The following is a 26,978-nucleotide window of genomic DNA, read 5'->3' as shown; positions in this document are numbered from 1 at the left end:
TGGCAGATTTAATAAGCAAGAAAAGGCTAAAAGATTGTGCCCATGTGTAATGATGGCTCAGTTGAATCTCTGGCCCACCAATCACTACACTATCTCAGATTCAAGGAAATCAGATCCAAGTATGTGAATCTTACTCCTTTACATTTACCAGATCTCCCTGTTTTAATTAGATTACACTACTTGTTGGACAATCCTGATCCTTCTCTCTGTATGACAGTGGCAGATTTTCTCCTGGAAATTACTAAACGCCAGTAGATTTCCTTCGACCTAACATTTATTTCCTGCATTGTATATGCTTTTTAATCCGTTTTTATTATTGTTGTACTGTTGTCTATGCCAATAAAGGCTTGCAATGGGAGCTAATAGGAGATGGGGGCTACAGTTTTGAGAGTCCATAACTTAGTTCCCCCTGAACCAAACTGCACCAAACCTGGGGGGTATCATCAGGACAGTCTCCTGATGAGTCCCTGAAAGTTTTGAGACTGTGCCTTCAGAAATGTGCCCCCCCAGCCTGCAACCCCCATTGACAGCAATACAGAAAACTCAATGCAGAACAAAGATTCTTGGGCAAATGTCTGGGATGTTCCTGAAGGGGACGCATTTTTGGATGTATCAGCACCAAAATGTCAGGTATCATCTGGATACTGTCCTTATGGTCCCCCCCAAGTTTGATGCAGTTTGGTTTAGGGGGTTCAAATTTATGGACCCTCAAAGGGGGTGCCCCATCCCCCATTCTTTGCTAAGGAGATGGGGGCTACCCTTTTGAGGGTCCATGACTTTGGACCCCCTGAACCAAACTGCACCAAACCTGGGGGGTATCATCAGGAAAGTCTCGTGATGAGTCCCTGAAAGTTTTGAGACTGTGCCTTCAGAAATGTGCCCCCCCCCCAGCCTGCAACCCCCATTGACAGCGATACAGAAAACTCAATGCAGAACAAAGATTCTTGGGCAAATTTCTGGGATGTTCCTGAAGGGGACACATTTTTGATGTATCAGCACCAAAATGTCAGGTATCATCTGGATACTGTCCTTATGGTACCCCCCCCCCAAGTTTGGTGCAGTTTGGTTTAGGGGGTCCAAATTTATGGACCCTCAAAGGGGGTGCCCCATCCCCCATTCTTTGCTAAGGAGATGGGGGCTACCCTTTTGAGGGTCCATGACTTTGGACCCCCTGAACCAAACTGCACCAAACCTTGGGAGTGCCATCATGACAGTCTCCAGATGATATCCTGAAAATATGGTGCTGATACGTCCAAGAACACCCTCTCTGCAAGAACATCCCGAAATTTGCCCAAGAATCTTTGTTCTGCATTGAGTTTTCTGCATTGCTGTCCATGGGGGTTGCAGGCTGGGGGAGCACATTTCTGAAGGCACAGCCTCTAAACTTTCATGGTCTCATCAGGAGACTTTCCTAATGATACCCCCCAGGTTTGGTGTAGTTTGGTTCAGGGGGGCCAAAGTTATGGACCCTCAAAACTGTAGCCCCCATCTCCTATTAGCTCCCATTGGAAACAATGGGGGATAGGGCACCCCCTTTGGGAGTCCATAACTTTGGACTCCCTGAACCAAACCTCACCAAACCTGGGGGGTAGCATAAGGACAGTCTCCTGATGATACGCTGAAATTGTGGTGCCGCTAGCCTAAAAACTGTTCCCCCTGCAGGCCAAAAATGGAAAACCACTAAAAATACCCAAAAACGAACCCAGCATTTTGATGCCCCCCACAAGGTGATGCCCTGGGCAGCTGCCCACCTTGCCCAATGGGCATTACGCCAGTGTGGGTTACTTTAGCTTTTGACTAGTCTAATGAAGTAGGTGTGCCTGAGGCCAGGTGGTGCCTTTATCTCTGGTGTCCTGACCTTGAGTCTATCTTGCATTCCTTTCTGTAGAGCTCTGGGCAGTGTGGGATGGAGGTGTGGAATTGGGAGGAGGAAAGGCAAGGGGGGGTTTATATACTTGGGTTATTCAAGACAGTTCTCAGAACTGGCTTCTTTCCTCTGGCCAACTGATGTCTATCAATAAAGGCTTCTAAACCCAGAGTTGCAGAGTGTGAATTGGTCCATAGAACTGGGGCTCGACAAGGGGAGTTTGAAGAGCTTCTGTAGACCCTGACGTCCATGTGGGGTTTTCTGCTGAACAGAACTCTGTATGTGCATTGGAGCCCTCCTGCCGTTCAGTATTCCTTGCACAATTAAGAATGAAACAGATACCAATTGGAAAAAATAGCTATGGTGAAAATGCTGATATGCTGAATGAGAGTCAGATATAACCGAAATGGCTTTTTAACTGACACAATTAAAACATATAAGGGTGTAAGACAGGGTTGTCTTCTTACCCCAAAGTTATTTATTTTCTATCTGAATGACTTGGTCTCCCATCTAAATGATCCATCATTCCACCCCCCTAAATTGGCTAACATTTCAGCCCTGCTGTACGCTGATGATGCGGTAATTCTTTCAAGAACCCCCATTGGCCTTAAAAGAGCCCTAAATAAGTTCACACAATACTGCCAACATGAATATCTAACAATAAATTTCCAAAAAACTAAGATTCTTGCTTTTGGAAATTGCCCCAGATCTAGAAAGTGGCAGTTAGCAGGAAACAAGATTGAACAGGTTCGCAGTTACAAATATTTAGGGGTGGTACTCCAGGCCTCGGGCTCCAAATCTATCCATCATACTCAAATGGCTAATGCCAGTGAAAGGTCCGCAAATAGCATTCTAAAAATTTTTTATACAAGAGGAGGTTCCTATATTCCAGCAGCAATAAAACGGTTTAAAGCAAAAAATAATCCCGAAATTAGTCTACGGATCCTTTCTAGGATCTCCCTCTTCATCATTTGCTCCGCTAGAAAGAGTACAATCCAAGTTTTTAAGATCCCTGATACAAGTTCCAAAAAACATCTCCAACTCATGGATAAGGCTCAAAACTAGGATGTTAAAAATTGAAGCCTTGATTTGTTTATTATCAATCACAAAATGGCTTGGCTGCTTTTATAGTCCTCAAGGTCTTCTTCCCCTGATCTTCCAGGATAATTTTCAGTCCAGCTGGCATAAGTCAGTTCAAACTTCCATACAGCAGATGGGATTTTCAGTAGAAACTCTTCGAGCCATAGGAGCTGAAAGGGCCTGTATACTAGTCAAAACAAAAAATATCTGACATAAGGAGACAAACAGACCTACAGAAGTGCTCTAAATTCCTTGCACCAGAACATTTAAGATGGCAAGTTAGTACAGCACCATATCTGTTCTTTTTGGAAAACACCAACATAAGAAGATCTTTTACATTGGCCAGATGCAACTCTCTTCCCTCATTACTGCTAGAGGGAAAATATAAGAAAGTTCCTTACGAAAAAAGGCTTTGCCCCTCCCCCTAGGCGAAATTGACACTACCGATCACATGCTTTTTAGATGTACGAACAGCCCCGAAAGGAAATCCTTAGTCCTGTCCTGTCTGCCTTAACCGGCCTAAATCACAAAGATTTACTGGATTATATATTGTTCGGCAGAAACCAGAAAACCACACGGGAAACGGCATGTTTCTGTGCACTCATCTGTAAAGACAAAAAGAGATATCCTGTGGCTGAATTGTCAAGGGAAGGGAAGATTAGATCAGTTCAGTTTTTAGACGACTTGGCCGGAAGTCCAGTTTTTTAGCCAGTCCTTATTGGCTTCCTTTTTGCAATACTGTAGGGGCCTCTTGTACCTAAATTTTTATCACTATTCCAATCTTTGTATTTTTATCCATTGTATCACAATTTAGGTGAAACGGGATTTTAAACATAAGTCACAGAAAAAAAATGTATATAAATTATTTAATTACTGCAAACTTCCCTTCAGTCAGCAATATTGACTATATATTTTGTACTATGTACTATCTTTGATTGGTGATTCATTATTGCTGAATTGTGTATTTCCATTATTGCTGTTCTGTTTACCGTTTATGATGACCGTAAATAAATGATTTGATTTGATATACTGAATGTCTCATTGTAGGGGGCTGAGGAGCAGGGAGGCCCTTCAGACCTTGCCAAGGCCTCCATGGTCTGGCCATCATGAAGAGTGTGACTGTGGCACCCCAGTGCTGGAAGGGCCTGATAGAAGGATTAGGTCGATCCCTTCCCAGACCCGTCCCCTGTCCTCCTCCTAAACTGCCGCCTCTTAAGCCTCCTTCTTGACTGTTGAGCCCACTTTTATGGGAACAGCCCTGGAACAACCCACTCAGCCTTTCCCCTAAGGTGAAGTCATGCTGGCCCTGTTGAGCATGGGGCAAGGCCAGCCTGGCTACTGTGGGTCTGTGCCCACCGTTGGACTTTTAAGACATCAGTTGCTATGGTGCTCCGTAGGCCCACTGCGTTGGGGCCTTTAATTTGGGATGGACCCCATCACCCAGCAAGCGGGGACATTAGCTAGGGGAGGGAGAATCCAGGACTACAGGGGTGAGGCCTAGACATGTATATAGCAACAGCATTACAAAGTTCTGTGATGAATTTGAAATAGTCACTAAATAATTTATTCTTGTGAAAGGTTAGTTCTCATGATTTTTTCTTCATTCTATTTTTCTTGTAAAAAAGCGATAACTACTTATTTCCCCTTCTCAAGGTCAGCCATTTGACCCGCATTTTCAGATTAATAATGCCGTTTCAAATATCATCTGTTCTCTCACTTTTGGGGACCGCTATGATTACCATGACAGCCAATTCCGGAAGCTACTGCATTTGCTTGATGAGGCACTCTTCCTTCAAGGAAGTGTTTGGAGTCAGGTGAGTCCTCTTTGAGATGTTGTGGAATCCCAGGAGAGAACCAATATCAGCTCCTGGAAGACATCCAGATGGACACAATCCCACTCAGGTTGTCCCTTCCTTCTCCAACTCTCTTCTGTTTTTCATGATTTCCCATTCAGGCATTCCAGTTACATCCCACTATGCTTTCCTTTTGATTTAGCATGTTTTGCATCATGACTTCATTTTCTTGGCAGGCATTGTGTGAACTCTCTTTGAACTTCACTGCAGTTGGTAGTATTTAGAGTAAAACACAGAAGAAATCTACTACGCCAAGGCTCAAAGCAACTATACACCAACCGATAATTAGAAGACTTGGCCAGGAAGAGCAGAGTGACCTGCTGGTGTTCATTTTGGAGGGCTTTTCTCAAAGCCACAGTTTTTAAAACAGTGTATTTTAACAGGGGTTATCTCTTTTTCTCCTTGTAAGGCAATTTTAATGTAATTTTTTTGTTTTTGTTTTTAAATTAATAAGGACATATTTGACAGATAGTACATGCAGATAGCTCCAGGGGGGCAGTGACTAAAAGCTTAATATTTAAATATCTAACAAATCAGATATGAAGGCAGAAAGCCAGCAGGGGGATGGGGGCTTTCCAGTGTTTTGCACTGAGTGTCACATGTATGACTATCTGCCACTAGGACAGAAGTCGTGGGTGTGTCCTCGCTGCAATGAGCTCCTGGCACTCAAGGAACGTGTGCGTTCTCTTGAAGCCAAGGTGGCAGACCTGGAGAAGCTGAAAGAGGCAGAGAGGGTGACAGACGAGGCTTTCAGGGACCTAACAGCCGGGTCCCACTCCCAAGGTGACATCTCTTCAGATGTCATGGAGAATGAAGGTCTTGGGGACGGAGGGTGCCAGTCTGAGATGGGGGAAGATGCTCCCTTAGATGGGATCCCTTCCTTAACTGGTGATCAGCTATCCTCTCGCACTGAGGATAACCCTCGGGGAGGTGGGGGGCTCCTCGTAGTGGGTGATTCGATCATTAGAAATAAGGAGAGTTGGGTTTGTGAGAGGCGTGATGACCGCATGGTGACTTGCCTGCCTGGTGCGAAGGTTGCGGATGTCACGCTTCGTCTAGATAGGCTTTTAGACAGTGCTGGGGTGGAGTCAGCAGTTGTGGTCCACATTGGCACGAACGACATTGGGAAATGTAGCCGGGAGGTTCTGGAAGCTAAATTTAGGCTGCTAGGAAACAGGTTGAAGTCCAGGACCTCCAAGGTGGCATTCTCAGAAATGCTACCCATTCCATGCACAGGGCGAGCTAGGCAAGCGGAGATACAGGGTCTCAATGCGTGGATGAGAAGGTGGTGTAAGGCAGAGGGTTTCAGATTTGTCAGGAACTGGGGAACCTTTTGGGACAAGGCAGGCCTGTACAAACGGGACGGGCTTCATCTTAACCAAAGAGGAACCAGGCTGCTGACGCTCAACATTAAAAAGGTGGCAGAACAGCTTTTAAACTGATCACTGGGGGAAAGCCGACAGGAGCTGAGATGACTTCGGTTCGGAATACAGTATCTATGGGGATGCAGACAGAGAGGGAGGTTTTTCTAAATCAACCACATACAAGCAAGGAACATAGCAATGTGCATGTGACAAGGGATAGTGTCTACAAAAGACTTGAGGGTAAAGCACATAAATCCCAGGTTAAGGACAGAGACAGGGTATACAGGTGTCTCTATGCTATTAGTAGAAGCATTCGACCTAAAATGGGGGAGCTAGAGTACAGAGTTTTGAAGGAGGACTTTGATATAGTGGGCATTACAGAGACATGGTGGAATAGAGAGAACCAGTGGGATGCTGTTATACCAGGCTACAGGCTCTATAGGAAGGATAGGACAGGCGCATAGGGGTGGAGTTGCCCTTTACATCAAAGAGAGCATAGTATCACATAAAATAGACAATGCAAGGGGAGCTGGTTCCCCTACAGAATCACTGTGGATATCAATACCAGGTGTGAAGGACAGTTTAATATTAGGAATATATTATCGTCCCCCTGACCAAAGTGCACAAGAGGATTCTGAGATGGAAAAAGAAATTAGAGAGGCCAACAAAAAAAAATGTAGTGGTAATGGGTGATTTTAACTATCCCCATATAAACTGGAAAAATGCATGTTCAGGTCATAGTAAGGAGAGAGCATTCCTGGATATGCTAAATGACTGTGGCTTAGAGCAGATGGTTGTGGAACCAACCAGGGGAGAGGTGATCTTAGATCTAATTCTATGTGGGACCCAGGACCTGGTGCAGGAAGTCAGTGTTGTTGAGCCGATAGGGAACAGCGACCACAATGCTGTCAGATTCAGTATCTCAGCATGCGAACAAGTGGCAACTACTAATGTAGTTACATTTGCCTTCAGAAAGGGAATTTCTCAAAGATGAGGGGGATAGTGCAGGAAGCTGAAAGGGAAAATCAAGAGAGTCAAAACTGTCCAGGATGCTTGGAGGTTATTTAAAAACACAGTAATAAAAGCTCAGCTGGAATGTGTTCCACAGGTTAGAAAAGGCAGCACCCAGTCCAAAAGAAAGCCACCATAGTTAACAAGAGAGGTTGAGGAAATTATCAGAAAAAAGAAAATGTCTTTTAGAAAATGGAAGTCCAGTTTGGCTAATGAAGAATAGGAGAGGGAACACAAATGGTGGCAAAAGAGAAGCAAGTTAGCTGTAAGGGAGGCAAAAAAGGATTATGAGGAACGCATGGCTGCGAACATCAAGACCAGCAACAAACAGTTCTTCAAGTACATCAAAAGCAGGAAGCCAGCAAGGGAAGCGGTAGGCCCGTTAGATGATGAAGGAACAAAGGGTGTGCTAAAAGATGGCAGGGAGATTGCAGAGAAGCTGAATGAATTCTTTGCATCTGTCTTCACCCAAGAGGAGGTGAGGAACATTCCTGCACCTGAACCAAGCTTCTTAGGAGGCGAATCCGAGGAACTAGCGAAGATAGTGGTAGACAAGGAAGAAGTTCTGGCAGCCATTGATAAACTTAAATGTTACCAAATCCCCTGGCCCAGATTGCATTCACCCAAGAGTTCTTAAAGAGCTCAAGCATGAAATTGTCACACCAATCTTTAAGAAAGGATCTAGGGGGGACCCGGGAAATTACAGGCCAGTCAGTTTGACATCTGTTCCTGGTAAATTAGTAGATCATTAAAGATAAAATTATAAAACATGTAGAAAAGCAAGACCTGCTGAGAAAGAGTCAGTATGGCTTTTGCAGAGGCAAATCCTGTCTTACAAACTTACTAGAGTTCTTTGAGGGTGTAAACAGGCATGTCTACTTGGATTTCCAAAAGGCTTTTGACAAAGTTCCTCACCAGAGACTGTTGAGAAAACTCAGCAATGAAGGAATAAGAGGGGAAGTCCTCCTATGGATTAAAAACTGGTTGAGGAACAGGAAACAAAGAGTGGGTGTAAATGGGAAGTTCTCACAGTGGAGAGATGTCAGGTGTCCCCCAAGGATCCGTTTTGGGACCAGTGCTCTTTAACCTATTCATAAATGACCTGGAAGTAGGGGTGGGTAGCATGGTGGCCAAGTTTGCAGATGATAGCAAATTATGTAGGGTGGTGAGAACCGCAAAGGATTGCGAAGAGCTCCAAGCGGACCTTGATAAATTAGGTGAGTGGGCTAAGAAATGGCAAATGCAGTTCAATGTAGCAAAATGTAAAGTGATGCACATAGGGGCAAAAAATCCAAACTTCACATACACGCTACAGGGGTCAGTGCTATCAGTCACAGACCAGGAAAGGGATTTAGGCGTCTTAGTTGATAGTTCCATGGGAATGTCTACTCAATGCATGGCAGCTGTAAAAAAGGCAAACTCTATGCTGGGGATCATGAGGAAAGGAATTGATAATAAAACTGCAAAGATTGTCATGCCCTTATATAAAGCAGTGGTGCGACCGCACTTGGAGTACTGTGTCCAGTTCTGGTCGCCGCATCTCAAAAAGGATATTGAGGAGATAGAAAAAGTGCAGAGAAGGGCAACAAGGATGATTGAGGGACTGGAGCACCTTCCCTATGAGGAGAGGCTGCAGCGTTTGGGACTCTTTAGTTTGGAGAGGAGGAGGCTGAGGGGGGATATGATTGAAGTCTACAAAATTATGCATGGGGTAGAAAATGTTGACAGAGAGAAATTTTTCTCTCTTTCTCACAATACTAGAACCAGGGGGCATCCATTGAAAATGCTGGGGGGGAGAATTAGAACTAATAAAAGGAAACACTTCATCACGCAACGTGTGATTGGTGTTTGGAATATGCTGCCACAGGAGGTGGTGATGGCCACTAACCTGGATAGCTTTAAAAGGGGCTTGGACAGGTTTGTGGAGGAGAAGTCGATTTATGGCTACCAATCTTGATCCTCCTTGATCTGAGATTGCAAATGCCTTAACAGACCAGGTGCTTGGGAGCAACAGCCGCAGAAGGCCATTGCGTTCACATCCTACATGTGAGCTCCCCAAGGCACCTGGTGGGCCACTGCGAGTAGCAGAGAGCTGGACTAGATGGACTTTGGTCTGATCCAGCTGGCTTGTTCTTATGTTCTTATGTTCTTAATATGCTAGGATGATGTTGGTGTGTGTTCTGTCCTTGGATTTTTCCTGCCTGTCAGTCCTGGCTCTCTGCCTGGTCTGGGGATTTCTGCTTTCCTGTTATCTCAGCTTGACTGTGTGAAACTATGAACTGTTGATTTTCATGTGGCGGGAAAGAGATTTGCTACTGTGTTAAAACTATTATCAAAGTTCTGAGGCTTTCAGAACTCGTATTGCCTGTATTCGACTATGACTGCCAGTACAATAAAGAACTGAGAACGGTTACTTTTGCCTGGACTTTACTAGTTCATTACATTATGCGAGTTCAGACCTCTCAGTGTAACTTTTGATGTGAAGTACAAGGTTACCTGATGTCTTGCCGTGGTCTCACCTCCACGGACCATGAAAAACAGGGATTCTTTCAACTCTGAATATGAGGTTAGGATGGAAACCCCCATAGAGGGTCCTGCCTGATCTCCCCCTGCCCTGGTCCATGCAGAGGAGTCTGAGCAGGAGTTGGATCCAGAACCAGAGCCTCTGTCGTTGGTTGCACTGTCCCGACCTCATCTCAGCCGGAGTGTTACTTTCCTTAGGTTGCAGGAGCAGGTTGAACAGGCAACTCTGATGGCGACCCGCAGAACCCTGTCAGCATGCTGCCTTCCCCTGACCCAGGAACAATGTGACATGGGTGAAGGAGCTGCCATGGACCGTGAACCGGCAGCGATGCATTTCACCACCCGCCATCAGATGGATTACAAACCCGTCATGAGGATGGTAACTGAGGAGATTGGTCTTTCTGCTATCCATGGTACTACTCGCAAGTCGCTTGAACAATTTCTTGATCAAGGAGACCATGGCTACTGGACACCTACACAGCACCGGCGCTCAACCCAAGGTCCCCCAAAAAACACTTCCTAGACATGATTCGGGCAAAACCGAATCACCCTGAGGAGAGTCTCAAAGCCCTTGGCCCGATGAGGAAGTGGAGTGGGATCAGTTGGTGAATCTGGGTGCTTCACACCCAGGTTCGTTTCCCCATGGAGCTTTCAGGGAGGATGTGCCAGTGGAGTCACTTGATCCTCCTGGTGCCGGCCCTTCATGCGAGGAGGAAGAGCCGGGATGGCCGGGACCCCAAGAAGACCCAGGTCTACATTCCCTACACGCGCAACAGGCTGTGCTGGACCGGGCTAAGCGTGAATGGCAGGAGGCCTGGGAAGCCTTGGTTGACAAACGTGTTCATCAGTGGTTTCAATTCAAGGAAGAGTATGACAAGGAACATGAGGAGTTACATCAGCAGCTGCAAAAGGATCGAGAACAACAGGAATGCGAAGTTTTGCAATCTGCAGAACAGTCCAAGCAAGAATTGCTCTGGGAAGTACAGCAACTATGCGCTCTGAAATTACAATAATCCAAAGATGGTGCTGCCCACAGCACTGAAATTGTTCAAATCCAGCATGAACGTGCAGCTCTAGAGAAGGAAAGGTCTGAACTGCTTCGGAAGGAGTTTGACTTAGTGGTCATCGAGGCCTGTGAACGTGCTGCAGCGGCGGACCTACAACGCCAGCTAACTGCTCAAGCAGCGGAGATGCGGTAGGAATGCCAACGTGTTGGAGCAAGTCAGATCCACAGATGGCCAGATACGTCTTGCCCATGTTCAGTGGACAATTGACTCACCTGACCTCCGCCAGGACGCTACTTTCAGCCCACTTCAGCTCAACACGCAGCACCCCTTCCTCCTGGATTTCAGGGTTGTGGTTTCACCCACCCATTGTATTCCGGCTCGCTTCGATGGTACTGTGGCCAAATTTCCATATTTCATCTTACAGCTGGATGCCCATATGCAGGAATACGATGACATATATCGTTCCAAGAGGGAGAAGGTTCGTGACATCGGATCGGTTTTGGATGGGGAAGCAGCAGAGTGGTTTGTGGAACTTTTTGAACTTGATGTTGAGGAACTTAACTCGGTAGCCAATTTCTTGCAAGGCTTACGCTTGCGGTTTGAGGATCGAGATGCCTGTGATAATGCTAAAAAGACACTTAAAACAATGCGGCAGGGCACCAAGCCATTACATGAGTTTGCTCGTCAATTCCATGCGGTCGCCAGCAAAATTCCTGACTGGCCAGACCAGATGAAAGCTGAATATTTCTATGAGGCTGTTGATCCAGAAATCCGGAGTTGGGCTGTTACAAACAACGAGCCTCGTACAGTGGCAGAATGGATTGAAATCAGCAGTGTCATTGCGGGCAGACTCAACCATTTCAAAGGGTTGGGGACCAAAACCCAGCCAGCCAAATGCCCTGCGCCTCAGATGAAGAAAGCTCCTGCTTCAGCTGCCGCCCCACCTGCCAATACTGAAAGCGTCTCTGAGTGACATCGTTGTTTAGGACTTTGTATTGTGGCAAGCCTGGTCATGTAGCTGTTACCTGCCCAAAGAAAACCAAACCTGCAGGTGGCTTGCCTCCAAGAAAATCTACGGCTAAGCCAGCAAGGCGATCAGCGCCTCCTAAGTCAACTCAAAGCACATCTAAAGCCTTGGATGCAGAGGAACTTGACTTACCCGAGGAAGAAGAAAACATCACCAGCATTGGACTTTCTACAGCAGTTCCTGAAACTACGGAGCCTCCTAAAGATGCAGTGAGTGATGGTGGCGCCCCTATTACCCTAATGACTACATTGTCTAATCCGGCCAAGCATACTCATATTTTGGCTCAGGCGCTTGTGGACTCTGGGTGTTCCCATTGCCTTATGTGACCATAAATAGCGGAGGAACTTGGATTACAATTAATTCTGCTAGCCAAACCCATACAGTTTACACAAGTGGACAGTAGCCCTTTGGGGGGGAGTAATCCAGCTCATTTTAAAACGGAACCCGTTCTGTTGCAATGTGAGGAGCATTGGGAATGCAGTAGTTTCATTTTGGCCCCAGTGGCAAAATACCCGATTGTTCTTGGGATGTCCTGGTTAGAGACACATGATCCCACTATCCGATGGGTATCTCACATAGTTCATTTTACTGATCCACCCTGTGGGGATCAAATGCATGAAGGTGGTCCACCTGAACCAAGCACCCCTGCATTGGCTTCTGGCGTCTCCTCACTACCCGACATGCCTAAGCATTGCTGGGACCTTTCCAGAGTTTTTGAAGAGCGGGAATGCGATCAGCTGCTCCCCCATAAGGACATGGATTGTAAGATTGAGTTGATCCCGGAAGCCAAACTACTCAAGGGCCATGTATATCGGATGAGCCCCACTGAGGAAACTGAGTTAAGGGTGTTTCTGGACAAGAATCTGGCTCGCAGTTTCATTCGAAAGGCAACTAGGAACACGTACGCTGCGCCTGTGTTGTTTGTCAAGAAAAAGGATGACTCTTTGAGATTGTGCACTGACTATAGGGTTGAATGCAGTGTCAGCCTCCAACAAATCCCCTTTACCCTTGATCAAAGACCTTTTAGATGCTTTGGGGTCAGGGCGAATTTTTACCAAGTTGGATTTGAGAGAGGCTTACTATACAGTGCATATCGCGGAGGTTTATGAGTATCTCACAGCCTTCAACACTAAGTTTGGAAGGGATGAATATCTCGTGATGCCATTTGGATTACACGGCACGCCCGGGGCTTTCATGTCCTTGATCAATGAGGTTTTGCAAGATTTATTGTTTATAGGAGTGGTGGTGTACTTAGATGATGTCCTGATTTATTCCCGCACCGAGGAGCATATAGCTCTGGTTCGCACAGTGCTGCAGAGGCTTCTTGACAACTCTTTATTTGTGAAACCGTCCAAATGTGCCCTCCATCAGGGAAAATTGGACTTTCTTGGATATCGTGTGTCAGAGGGGGATTGGAAATGGATCCTGCCAAGGTGGAAGCAGTAGTACATTGGCCCATCCCTACCACCCACAGGGAACTCCAATCGTTTTTGGGATTTGCTAATTTCTATCATGATTTTATTCCACAATTCGCCCAAATAGCTTTGCCCTTAACCAATTTACTACGTACGAAAGGCAAGGGGCTGCAGGCAGCTAAGCCGGGTGACCCCCTCAATTGGTCCAACAGTTGCCAGTGGGTGTTTCAACAACTTAAGACTGCCTTTATGACTGAGCCTATTTTGATCCATCCCGATCCTGCCTTGCCGTTTATAGTACATGTAGACACGTCCGACAAAGCTTTAGGGGCAGCCCGGTTACAATGAGGTGCAGATGGAAAACTGTCTCCTTGCTCCTATCTTTCGAAGAAATGTTCTGGTCCTGAGCATAACTGGACAGTAGGTGATAAGGAAACTGCAGCCATTAAAGAAGCTCTCAGTACTTGGCGCCACTGGCTGGAGGGTGCTGCCCCACCATTTCCTCTTTTGGGCTCAGATCCATTACAGCCTCCTGAATTAAATGCCTGGGTCCAAACCATTGTTAAGGGTTGGGACTCAATTGAAATAGCTCTGCGCAAAGCCCAGGAGTCCCAGAAAACGCAAGCGGATAAGTATCGAATTTCATTTCCTTTACGTGTGAATGACTGGATGTATCTTTCCACTAAAAATCTTCAAGATGTACATAAATATACCAAGCTGGGGGAAAGTTTATTGGTCCCTTTAAGATTGTACAAGTTATCAATAATGTCACTGCTAAACTTGAATTGCCAAACTCGCTGAGCAATATTCATCCTGTATTTCATTCTAGCTTGCTTAAGCAGGCTCCAGATTTCGATGCCTGGCACAGCCCCCCAGAACGCCCTCCCCCAGTTCTGATTGATGGACACAAGCATTATGAAATCGATGCCATTCTGGATTCCCGTATGCGTTGCCAGCCACTACAATATCTGGTTTCATGGGTGGGGTCTATGCTACTGATGGGTCTATGCTACTGATGTCCATGCCCCTATTCTTGTTACTGCTTTCCACACGGCGTTTCTGGACAAACCCGGGGGGAAAGATTCTTAGAGGAGGCGGAATGTCAGGATGATGTTGGTGTGTGTTCTGTCCTTGGATTTTTCCCGCCTGTCAATCCTGGCTCTCTGCCTGGTCTGGGGATTTCTGCTTTCCTGTTATCTCAGCTTGACTATGCACTGTTGATTTTCATGTGGCAGGAAAGAGGTTTGCTACTGTGTTAAAACTATTATCAAAGTTCTGAGGCTTTCAGAACTTGCATTGCCTGTATTCGACTATGACTGCCAGTACAATAAAGAACTGAGAACGGTTACTTTTGCCTGGACTTTACAAGTTCATTACACTAGTTTAATAAGTGTACAAAAATTAAATATAACTGCAAGTGTATAGCTAATAAAACATATTAGACAGCTATCAACATAAAGCAACATGCAAAGAGGTTTCGTCTGTGTTTTGTAGCATTCCACCACGCCTCTTTGATTGTTTTGTGTGATTTTAGAGTGTTTAGAGGTCTGGAAGATCCACTTTGCACAGAAGCATTCTGGGTGACTTTGGGCCATGCTGACATTCTCAGCCTAACCTAACTCACAGGGGTGTCATGAGGATAAAGTAGAGGAGAGCAGGATAGTGAAAACTGTTGTGGGGAGAAAGGCTGGAAACTCATGACATAAAATTTAAAATGTATATATCAGGGGTAGCCAACCTATGGTGCTCCAGATGTCCTTGAACATCTGGAGCACCATAGGTTGGCTACTCCTAGTATATATGCTTGTTGTGACTGAATGCCAAGTATGCCCACTGCCACTTCACAGCACAGTTTCCTCCTTTCTGCTCAAATAGGCCAAAAATTGTCTTTTCTTTCTGCTGTATCCTTTCTTGAGATGGGCATGCATAGTATGCAGCTGTATGTACTGAATGATCTACAAGAAGTTCTCCATTCTTTCCATGCAAACTCAACAATTTTAATTTTCTGTTTCTTCAGGTATACAATGTCTTTCCAGCCATAATGAAATACTTGCCTGGACCCCATCAGACTGTTCGTAAAAACTGGGAACAAATTAAATGCTTTGTAAAAGAAATAATTAAAAAACACAAAGCAGACCAGAATCTCTCTCAGACAAGGGACTTCATTGATGCTTATCTCAATGAAATAGCTAAGGTAAGTGATCAAAATACAGCCAAATTCTTATTTTTTTAAGAAGATGACATGTGTGTAGGAAATCTTGTTTCCTGTGGCTGGTGTTCCTTCCTGCCTTGTGTTAGTGATGCCAAAGTCAATATAGTTCACTCTGTAGAGACATCACTGTTACATTGCTGTTCCCCTAAGCTCTATGCCTGAGGATGCCTTCTGCAGGCTTTGGAACTCTACGCGGAAATAGGCTTCCGGTTACGTTATGGCCCTTGAAGCAACCCGGAGTGAGAGCTCCGAGACCGACTCCGCTAAATTCAAAGCTCTCCCTTCGTTGCAACCTCTGGCAAGTTGGAGGGAGAAACAAACCTCTCCGGAGAAAGGAGAGAAGTCTAGAGGCTGAATTGGAGCCCCAAAACGTGCATCGTTGGAAGCTTTGGAAATCTCTCACGGTGGCCCGGCCAGAGAGGCAGTCCGAAGCCCTGACCGCAAGGCATTTCATGCTGAGGCGGAGAACGGAGTGGGAGGCTCATGTAACCTTCAACAACAACAAGAAGGCTAGTACTAATTTTCTTTTGAGAGATGTGATTCCAGTGTGATTTAACTTGCAGGCAAATGGAAACGAAACGAAGTCAAAGTATTGATGTTCCTATCGGTCTGTTTTACAACTGAGACCGAAATTATACAAAGGGGAGAAAGGAGCAAGTTCCAAAGTGCAAGTGGAAAGAGCAGGGGAAATTGATGCGTTGCATGTGATCTGTTCCAGTTAGAGGTGTTTTTTCCCCTTACAGAAGCTATTCCAAACTTTGACTGCTAGAATATTTTCCTGTTTATATAGTGGAGTAACGAGAACTTCAAGTGTTAGGTGGCTGAAGCAAGGAGGCTTTTTTCTCTCGTCTTCTCTACTAAATAATTATGGAGCTGCAGTCCTTAATAAAGGTAGTACATTTAAAGAAACAGTTTGTGAAATGGCTACTAAAAGGAAAAACAGTATTCCTGAAACAGACATTAAATTAGATCAAATGCTTGAGATGATGTCTGTGATGCAGAAAGATAATATGGAACACTTTCAAAGACCGGAGCAAGGCTTCGAAAGAAGCTTCCAAAAATTGGAAAATGAAATCAAGGAGATTAAATCAGATTTGACAAAGCTGAAAGAAACCGATGAAAAAGTTCAGAAATTAACTCTGACAGTTAATCATCTCCAGGAAAATCAAGAAGAGACAAATGAAAAATCTAAGGAGACAGAAGTGGAAATGAAAAAGGTAAAGAACCAGATGGCCCTCCTAGAGCTTAAACTTAAAGCAGATGTTTTGAGATTTAGAGGAGTGCCTGAGGATGAAGGAGAAAATATCAAGAAGAAAATGATCCATTATCTCTCTAAATATATAAATATGGAAGAAGATGAACTGGACGAGGACATAACTAAAATAGTTCGAGCCAATTACAGACGGAGGGAAGACCTAAAAAAGGAGAGAGACGTTTTGATTTTCTTTTCCAGGAAAAAGACAAGGGAAGATATATTGGCCCAGAATATTAAAATCAGTTTTAAAATGCAAGGCAAGAAAATATTGATACTGAAAGACATTCCTAACCGGATTTTGCAAAAAAGGAAAGAATATTATTTCTTGAGAGACTTTCTAAGAGAAAACAATATTAGGTATAAATGGGAGGATTTAGAAGGACTTAAGGTAACATTTAATCTCAAATCCTATAGACTGACAACAGTAGCACAAGCTCAAGACTTTCTGGGCAAAATTAAAAAGAACTCAAAAGAAACTCCTGCTCTACAAGGTTAGTAGTGAGAGAAAAGACGTAGAAATATGAAAGTATTGTCGTGGAATATTAATGGTTTGAACTCTCCACAGAAAAGGAGAAAAACTTTCTATTATTTACAAAAACATAAGTTTGATTTAGCATGTCTTCAAGAAACGCATGTATGCCAGAAAGATAGAGATTTACTTAAAAATGAGAAGTTGGGATTGTGTTTTGGCTCATTTAACAAGAAAAAAAAGAAGGGTGTAGCAATTTATGTTAAAGAAAAATATGAATCTAAGTTAATAATTAATGACTCCAAAGGAAGATTTGTTGGAGTAGAAATAAATTATTCTGGTTCTAAGACATTAATGAAGGGAATCTATGCTTTAAATGTGCGGAAAAGTGAATTTTTTTCAAAAATCTTACATAGGATGCATGCCCTGAGTTATAACTTTTATAAAAAGATTTATAAAAACTAATGTTAGAGTAGTAATCAATATGATCGAATATTTACATAAACAAATAAATAAGAGCCCCTTGGGGATGGGGCGGTATAAAAGTCGAAACAATAAATAAATAAATAAATAAATAAATAAATAAATAAATAAATAAATAAATAAAAGTGTTTGTTTTCTAGAAGACTGGAACGGGGTTATACAACCTTTCTTAGATAAAACCAATGAAAAGAAAGAAAGAAAGTTACAAGGGAAACTTCCTAAATCTTTTTTTATTTATGTGACTATTTTTTGTTGGAGGATGTTTGGAGAATGAAATATGGCAATGCGCGTGAATGTACGTATTATTCTAAATATTTTTCCTCCCACTCTAGAATTGACATGTGCATGTATACTAGAGATTTAACATTGAAAACAGAGAACATCTCAATAGAACCTAGGTCCTTTTCGGATCATATGGGAACTCCAAAGAATAAATGGCCCAAGGCTTTGGAAACTGAATGATTATCTGTTGAAGAAAAATGATATTATTTTAAAAGGGGAAAAGAACTTAAAATTTTTATACAGATCAATAACACCGGAGAAGTTAAGGAAAGTATGGTATGGGAAGCCTTAAAAACATATATGCGTGGCTTTTTTATTAAAGAAAATAGTATCTTACGTAAAGAGAAAATGAAACATGAAATAAATCTTAAACAAATCATAAAAACTAAAGAAGCTCGATTGGAAAGTGATCCTAAAAATAAAACTCTTGTAAGAGAATTGAATGATTTACAAAATCAACTTGCTGTAATTTATACAAATGAAATGGAAAAAATTGATGTATACTAAAGTTAATTATTTCGAACAGGCTAATGTCAGGAAAATGGCTGGCTTATAAATTAAGAAAACAGAATAAAAAGAGATTGGTTACAACATTAATTGATAAAGGAAGGATCATTACAAACCAAAAAGAAATTATTGAAAAGTTTCTTGACTTTTATTCCACGTTGTACAAATCTAAAAAGTTGGATATGAAAAAGCAAAAAGAGTATATAGAGAAAAATTGTAAATTAAAACTTACAGTGTAAAGGTTTCAATGGTGTTGATTCTCAGCACAGCCGCTTGGCCTTGAGTAGATTCCTGGGCTCGGGCGATGGGCCAGAATCGGCTGCGATTTCTCTGGCAGAGGCCTTATCTCACGGAGAGAGATGAGCATGCCGTTCCCATGAGAATGGGACGGAGAAAACCGGGAGGGGGATGGAACGGAGAAGGTTATAACCTGTGGGTCTGGCGGGAAGACTTCATTCCTGCCACGCCGTGTACGTGAGCTTTCTAAGATGTCTGAATAAACGGTCTTTCAACCAACAAAGCCTTTTATTTCTGCTCTATGGAATTCCTTACATTGTGGCAGGAATCTTAATCCTCATTTACTTCTACAAATCAGTGGACCCCTGGTGTTCCGGCATGCAGAGGTTGAATATTCCTGAAACTGAGGAAGGTTCGGTAGCCCCCATAGAGGGTTCCGAGCCTTCCCTTCCTGACTTGGAGAAACCAGCGGGGGAATGGGTCTCGCTGGTAACTCTCTCCCGTCCTCGCCTCGACACGAGTCTTCCCTTACTTCGTTGGGATGAGGGACGCGGAAGCGATCATGCGGAGTGGCATGAGACGTTTGGGGCGTTGTCTATGGATCGTGCGCCTGTGGAGCGGATCTCTACCCGTTGTGGAGTACAAACCTCAGATGCGCCCTGTCTCGGAGGAGATGGGCCTGACCACTTTTCATGCGGCAACCCAGGAATCAATAGAACGATTCCTGGACTCGTATTTCGATGATGCTCCCAAGAATCCTCAGTGGCATAGCACCGGAGCCCGCCCTAAAACTGCAGTTAACACCGGGTCTTTGTCGAGATTGGGTTCGATGATTGGAAGTGGGCTCCGTGCCGACACCCAATCTGGCCCATCAGATCCCCGGACGAGGGTAGCTGATGCGCAAGAGGCGCCCAGCGAAGGGCCGCCGGTGGACTGGAGGTGCTACTTTCCGATGAGGAGGAATCCGAGGAAAGTCTGCCTCCCCATCCGATTTGTTTCCCCTCCCGTCCAAAGAAAATTGGGACGAGGAAGTGGCCCGACTGCGAGATGCCCAAGAAGCGTGGGCCCGTGAACGCCAGCTATGGGAGGAGGAACGAGAACAGCTGCAAAAGGAGCGTGAGAACCTGCAAAAGATCGCGTGAACAACAAGCGCAAAGACGTCCAACTTGAATTGGACCGAGCCAAAGACAGCGTTGCAACGTCAATATATGCAAGATTTATCGATCCACAATAAGGTCCTAGAGCACTCTAGGATGGACCTGGAACACCAACGCGAAGGTATTAAGGCCATCCGGATGCAAGGTGAACTGACTGCATCTATTCAACGGGACCTAACTTGACAAACTGGAGGCGGGAGAAGGCAGCTTTGCACGCCGCATCAAGATGCCTTTGACTTCGCAAAGAGAGGGAGTTAGCTGCCTTAGAACAGGAGCTGAAGAAGCAGCGGGACAGGATGACTCGAGTTGGCGCCTACACCGTTACCCGAGCGCCCGACACCATTGCCCGTCCTATCGGGGCGACGCTTCTAGGTCCTGCTACTCGCGCTCCTGCCGCCTTCCAAGGTCCTGCTACTCGACAAGAACCAGCAGCACCAGGCCCCGTGCCTCCCCCGATTCCTGCTCCTCCTGCTCCACCGCCCCAACCTGTGCAACCGCAGCCCCAGCGGGTTCCAAGGGCCGTGGAGAGAGGATACTACAGGCCCCCGATCCCTGCCCGTTTCGATGGGACCGCTTCTAAACTCCCCTACTTCATCTTGCAACTCGATGCACATATGGAAGAATATGATGACTTATATCGATCTGAACGTGAAAAAATACGGGACATCGGGTCTGTCCTGGACGGGGTGGCGGCTGACTGGTTTGTGACCCTTTTTGAGCTGCAGGCGGATGATACTCGCACGAGTGGCTGCATTTCTTCATGCCCTAAGTGCACGCTTCCAAGATCCATACGCTGAAAATGAAGCCATCCGTACCGCCATAAAATCTATTCAACAGGGCAACCGTTCTTTTGCCGAATTTGCTTTCGTGAGTTCCGGCAGCTGCTGCCCGACTTCCTCCGAATTGGCCTGAACGCATGAAATGTGAATACTTCTCTGATGCCATCGACGTAAAGCTTCGAGAGATGGTGTTTCTCATCCAGATCCAGCGCAAGACTATCGCTGAGTGGATCGACTTAGGATCGCAAGTAGCGGCTCGCTTTGGACTACGCTCGCTTGGGGGGGCGACCACGCCCGAAACCCGCCACTACGACCACCTCTACAACTCGCAAGCCAAGCCCAGCCGTCTCTACCGAAACCACCTCTGAACGCCGTCGACGTTTAGGATTGTGCCTTTATTGCGGGGGACCAGGCCATCTGGCTGCCAACTGCCCGAAAAAACAGAAGCCCACTGCACCGACCCCACGCACCACCTCTGCCAAGCCACCACGGAGATCCGGCCCTCCTCCAACAGGTTCGTCTAAAGCGGTTACCGAGGGTGACACCGAGGAGGGGGAAGTGGCAGTTTGCCTCTCATCGGCGCCCATGGATGTGGATCCTACTCCAGATGCGGTGAGTGAAGGCAGCGCCCCCATTACTGTTCAAGCGATTCTGGCCAACCCTGCTAAGCATACACGTATTTTAGCCTCAGCCCTCGTATATTCTGGTTGCTCCCATTGCTTAATGCGGCCCCAAGTGGCTGAAGAGCTCGGTTTAGACCGAGTTCCTCTAGCAAAACCCATACCGTTCACACAAATGGACGGCAGCCCACTTGGAGCCGAGGGCCCGGCTCGATTCAAAACGCAACCTGTCCTCCTTCGTTGCGCTGACCATTGGGAGAAGATTAGTTTCATACTTGCTCCGGTGGCCAAACATTCCATTGTCCTGGGCATGCCATGGTTATTGCTACATGAACCAAATATTATTTGGAAGGAACGGATTCTAGAATTCACTGATCCCCCCTGTGGAGAGCATATGAATTGGAGGGAGAACCCCCCATCCAATGAGATAAATCCCTTGGTTTCTTCAGCGGTGCACACCCCAATGGCTCTCAATTCCACAGACATTCCTCCAGCTTACCAGGACTTAGCCAGAGTCTTTCAAGAACAGGAATGTGATCAATTACCCCCCCATAGAGACACTGACTGCAAAATCATACTACAGCCCGGGGCTCAACTACCAAAGGGTAGAATTTATCGCATGAGCCCCAACGAGGAGAAAGATAAAAACCTTAGATAAAAACCTTGCTCGCGGATTCATACGACGGGCTACCAAACATACGCACGCCGCTCCTGTCCTGTTTGTAAAGAAGAAGGACGGGTCTTTAAGACTTTGTACTGATTACCGAGGATTAAATGCTGTCTCCATGTCCAATAAATACCCCTTGCCCTTAATCAAGGACCTTTTAGATGCGTTGGGCAAGGGACGGATTTTTACTAAGTTGGATTTGAGAGAAGCATACTACAGAGTCAGAATTGCAGAAGGCTACGAGCATTTGACAGCATTTAACACTAAATTCGGACAATATGAATACTTAATAATGCCATTCGGGCTAGCTGGGGCTCCCGGCACTTTCATGGCTCTCATAAATGAAGTTTTGCATGATTTATTATATAAAGGAGTAGTTGTGTATTTAGATGATGTTTTAATTTACTCACAAACCGTGGAGGAGCATGAGGCTTTGGTTCGGGAGGTATTACAACGCTTGCTCGACAACTCCCTCTTCGCAAAACTGTCTAAGTGCTGCTTTCATCAACCCTCCATAGACTATTTGGGCTACAGGATCTCATCCGAAGGTTTAAAAATGGATCCTGCAAAGGTTGAAGCAGTCCAGCAATGGCCAGCCCCCACCAACCGGAAAGACCTACAATCTTTCCTCGGGTTTGCTAATTTTTATCGTGAGTTTATACCCCGTTTTGCTGAATTGACCCTTCCACTCACAGACCTATTATGCACTAAAGGTAAAGACTCACAAGCTGCCAAGCCCGGGGCTCCCTCCCTTGGTCTCAAGAATGTCAAACAGCCTTCCAGCTTTTGAAATCGGGCTTTCACTACCGAGCCTGTCTTAAAGCACCCCGACCCAGACCTTCCCTTCGTGGTTCACGTGGATGCTTCGGACAAGGCGCTTGGCGCAGCCCTATTGCAGAGAAATAAAAATGGTAGGCTTGTTCCGTGTGCTTATTTATCCAAAAAATTCTCCGGCGCAGAGCTCAACTGGACCGTAGGGGATAAAGAGACTGCTGCCATCAAAGCAGCGCTTTCCACTTGGCGCCACTGGCTTGAGGGGGCTAAACACCTTCCAGGTTTGGTCGGATCCTAAGACCTTAGCCGCCCTCTCTCCCCCCCTCAAACTGTCTGCTAAACAACTACGTTGGGCCGCATTTCTTTTCCCGTTTTCCTTCACCGTCCATTTTTTCCCCGAAAACCAACAAACTGGCTGATGCGCTGTCGCGCCTTCCTGTGGAGCTGCCTTTACGAGACATCCCGCGACACTGTCCTCTCCCCTCCCAACTGGGGTTGGCTGGTCACTCGATCCCAGACATCCGCTTCCTCCTCCAACGCCCGCTCCCAGCTCTTGTCTCCCCTTCCTGCGGGAACTTGAGGAGGCGGGTCTTCATGAGTTGCCGGGCGGAGGAAGGTGACTCCCAGCTGCGCTTAGTGAATGGTGTTTGGAAGCGGGGAAATTGTTGGTAATGCGGCCCCTCCTTCGCAAGCAGGTTCTCGAAGCCTGCCATGATGCCCGCTCAGCTGGACATTTTGGCTTTCTCAAGACACTGCACTTAGCCCGCCGTCAATTCTGGTGGCGCGCCATGCGCAAAGACATTGAGGCTTATATCAAGGTGCTCTGTTTGCGCTGAGGCCAAATCCATCCCGGGAAAGCCCCATGGACTGTTAAAACCTCTCCCAGTCGCCTCCCGCCCCTGGGAAGTCATCTCAATGGATTTTATTACGGATTTACCGGAGAGCCAGGGAAACACAGTCTTGTGGGTGGTGGTGGACCTGTTTTCCAAACAAGCCCATTTCATTCCCTGCACCTCCATTCCTTCCGCTCCCAAATTGGCGTGGTTGTTCATTCAACATATATACCGTCTCTACACTCCTCCCCTCAAGGTGGTGTCCGACCGCTATTCCCTAATTCATTTCAAAATTTTGGAAAGCTTTCTGGGGTTTGTTGGGGGCGACCCCGGCGGTTGCCGCCCCCTACCACGTTCAAAGTGACGGTGAGTCAGAAAGGACGAACAGAACTCTTGAACAGTATTTACGTTGTTACACCAACTATCACCAAGACAACTGGTGCGATTTAATTCCGTTTGTGGAATATGCCTATAACAATGCCGCTCATAGCAGTACGCATAAAAACCCCTTTGAGATTGTGTCTGGCCGCTCCTTCCCACTGTTGCCCCAACTACCCGCGGAGGCACTGCATCCTCCAGAATTCCAGCAGTGGATTTCATCTCTGGCTGAGGGGTGGAAAACGGTTCAGACTGCTTTACAGCAAGCTAAAGATTCCCAAAAGTTCCAGGCGGATAAACATCGGACTGACTTCCCTTTGCGTGTTGGGGCTTGGGTTTACTTGTCTACTAAAAACCTCAGAGACGTGCATAAATTTTCAAAGCTGGGCAAAAAATTCGTGGGACCTTTTAGAATTACGAAAGTGATTAATGATGTTACTGCCCGGTTAGATCTGCCTAATTCTTTAAGTAATATCCATCCTGTCTTTCATTCCAGTTTACTCAAGGAGGCTCCCGCTTCCGATGCCTGTAATCTACCTCGGCCGGAGATTCCCCACGACTATAATTGATGGCCACAAGCATTATGAAATTGCCGCCATCCCGGACTCTCGTTTTAACCGCAAACGCTTGCAATATTTGGTTTCCTGGGTGGGGTATTCCGCTGGCTATAATCAATGGGTGTATTCAGAAAATATTAACGCCCCCTCCCTTATTTCTGCTTTCCATCGTACCTTCCCACACAAACCAGGGGGGGTGGAGTGTTTCTTAGGGGAAGCAGAGTGTAAAGGTTTCAATGGTGTTGATTCTCAGCACAGCCGCTTGGCCTTGAGTAGATTCCTGGGCTCGGGCGATGGGCCAGAATCGGCTGCGATTTCTCTGGCAGAGGCCTTATCTCACGGAGAGAGATGAGCATGCCGTTCCCATGAGAATGGGATGGAGAAAACCGGGAGGGGGATGGAACGGAGAAGGTTATAACCTGTGGGTCTGGCGGGAAGACTTCATTCCTGCCACGCCGTGTACGTGAGCTTTCTAAGATGTCTGAATAAACGGTCTTTCAACCAACAAAGCCTTTTATTTCTGCTCTATGGAATTCCTTACATACAGAAGACAATTTAGCATTATTGAATAGAGAAATAACAACAGATGAAATCAAGATACAAATACATAAATTAAAATTAGGTAAAATGCCTGGGCCAGATGATTTTACAGGACTATTTTATAAAATATTCCAAGAGGAAATAATATCACTCTTAGCAGATACTATAAGTAGTATTAAAAACACAAGAGAAACGCCATTAACATGGAATGAAGCTACCATCTCTCTCATTCCTAAGGAAGGACTAGATACCACAGATGTTAAACATTTTCGTCCAATTTCGTTATTAAATAACGATTATAAAATCTATGCAGGAGTTTTAGCAGGAAGAATTAGAGAAATATTAAAAGAGACTATAGGAAGAGATCAAAATGGCTTCTTACCTAATAGATTTATAAAAACTAATGTTAGAGTAGTAATCAATATGATCGAATATTTACATAAACAAATAAATAAGAAAGCCGCAATGTTATTCTATGATCTAGAAAAGGCATTTGATAACCTAGACTGGAACTATTTAAAAATATTATTGGAATATATAATAGGCCCAGGTAATTTCTTAGACTGGACTACAGCTATTTATAATACACAAGTTGCAAAATTAAAAATTAATAATACTTTAACATCTCAATTCCAGATAAACCAAGGTACTAGGCAAGGCTGCCCTTTGTCCCCGCTCCTCTTTATACTGGCCATTGAGCTATTAATACAGAAAATCAAATGTAATGAAGCGATTAAGGGTATTAAAATAAATGAAATCCAGTATAAAATCAAAGCCTTTGCCCTTTCCGCACATGCAGCATAATGCACTTTCAATGCACACTTTGCAGCTGGATTTTAATGTGCGAAATAGCAAAATCAAAGCCTTTGCCGATGACATTGTGGTGATGCTGGAAGAACTGTTAAAGAATTGGGCCACCTTAAAAGTAGTAATTGACGAATTTAGCCTTGTTTCCGGTCTGATAGTAAATAAGCGTAAAACTAAAATCATGACCTTTAATATACCCAATGCGAATCAACAAGAACTAAAAGAGATGACGCAATTTGAAATAACAAAAAAATGACCTAGGAATTGTCCTGACTAACCAAAATATCTTATTATTTCCAAATAATTATTTACCACTTTGGAAAAAGGTGAAAGAAAAATTAGTAAAATGGGAAAGTTTAAACTTATTGTTATTGGGGAGAATTGCAGCGGTAAAAATGAACATTTTGCCAAAAATACTTTATTTATTCCAGACTATACCCATAATTATAACAAATAAATATTTCAAAGAATGGAAAAAAGATATTCTATACTTTATATGGGGAGGAGGAAAAGCGAGGATTCAATATAAACATTTGATTGATAATGTGGCAGGAGGTGGATTTTGTAAGGAACCTCAAAGGACTTGAAACAAAGCAACTGAGTTCAGTTCATTTATTTCATAAACTTCAATGATCGCAATACACAGGATGCGGATTCTGACTTTCCCGGGCTGAGGGTGTCGCTTTTATGGACCCTTCAGCCCCTCCTCCAAATTCCCCAGCAGAATTCCCATGACAGGACAGAAACAAGCTTCAAACACATAAGATAAACACAGCAAGGTTAAGGCCACAACCGCCCCGGGCACGAAGCCCAGAGCGAGGAATGCGCCAAGGACAAGCTAAAGGAGCGGAAACTAACCCCCATCCTTACAGATTTGGTCCACTGGATATGAAACTATACTGCCATGCAGCAGGTTTTGCTTGGTTTAGAGAGTGGATTTCCCTACAAGAAAGGGAAATATTAAATATAGAAGGATATGATTTGCACTTTGGGTGGCACTTCTACCTATGGTATGCCAAAGGTAAACCATTTAAACAGTTTACTAACCACTATATTAGAAGAGCTATTATAAAAATCTGGCTGGACTATAAAAATAAAAATATTCTAAAAGTACCTAACTAGATCTCCCCTCCAGGAGCGTTATTAATGAAACAAATAGATGACGATAAATGTATAAGATATCGGGATATTTTACAATGGGAAAATGGTACATGTAGACTGAAAGAAAGACATGATATCCTGATACAGGGAAAGCAATGTCATTGGTACTTATA

At 44.9% G+C, this 26,978-nt stretch overlaps 1 protein-coding gene across 2 annotated transcripts in view; it reads left to right on the top strand.

The window, feature by feature from the left end:
* Positions 1 to 26,978, top strand: part of LOC125437990 (cytochrome P450 2J2-like) — a 52,103-nt gene that overhangs the window by 12,609 nt on the left and 12,516 nt on the right. For both annotated transcript variants that reach the window (XM_048506106.1, XM_048506107.1), the window contains exons 4-5: positions 4,601 to 4,761; positions 15,165 to 15,341. In XM_048506106.1, coding sequence (XP_048362063.1) covers positions 4,601 to 4,761; positions 15,165 to 15,341 — 338 coding nt within the window. The remainder of the gene's footprint in view (positions 1 to 4,600; positions 4,762 to 15,164; positions 15,342 to 26,978) is intronic.

This window comes from Sphaerodactylus townsendi, linkage group LG08 (assembly GCF_021028975.2).
Source record: "Sphaerodactylus townsendi isolate TG3544 linkage group LG08, MPM_Stown_v2.3, whole genome shotgun sequence".
Taxonomy (NCBI): domain Eukaryota; kingdom Metazoa; phylum Chordata; class Lepidosauria; order Squamata; family Sphaerodactylidae; genus Sphaerodactylus; species Sphaerodactylus townsendi.
The sequence above is the reverse complement of the archived record's forward strand: the minus strand, read 5'-3'. Positions and strand labels throughout refer to the sequence as shown.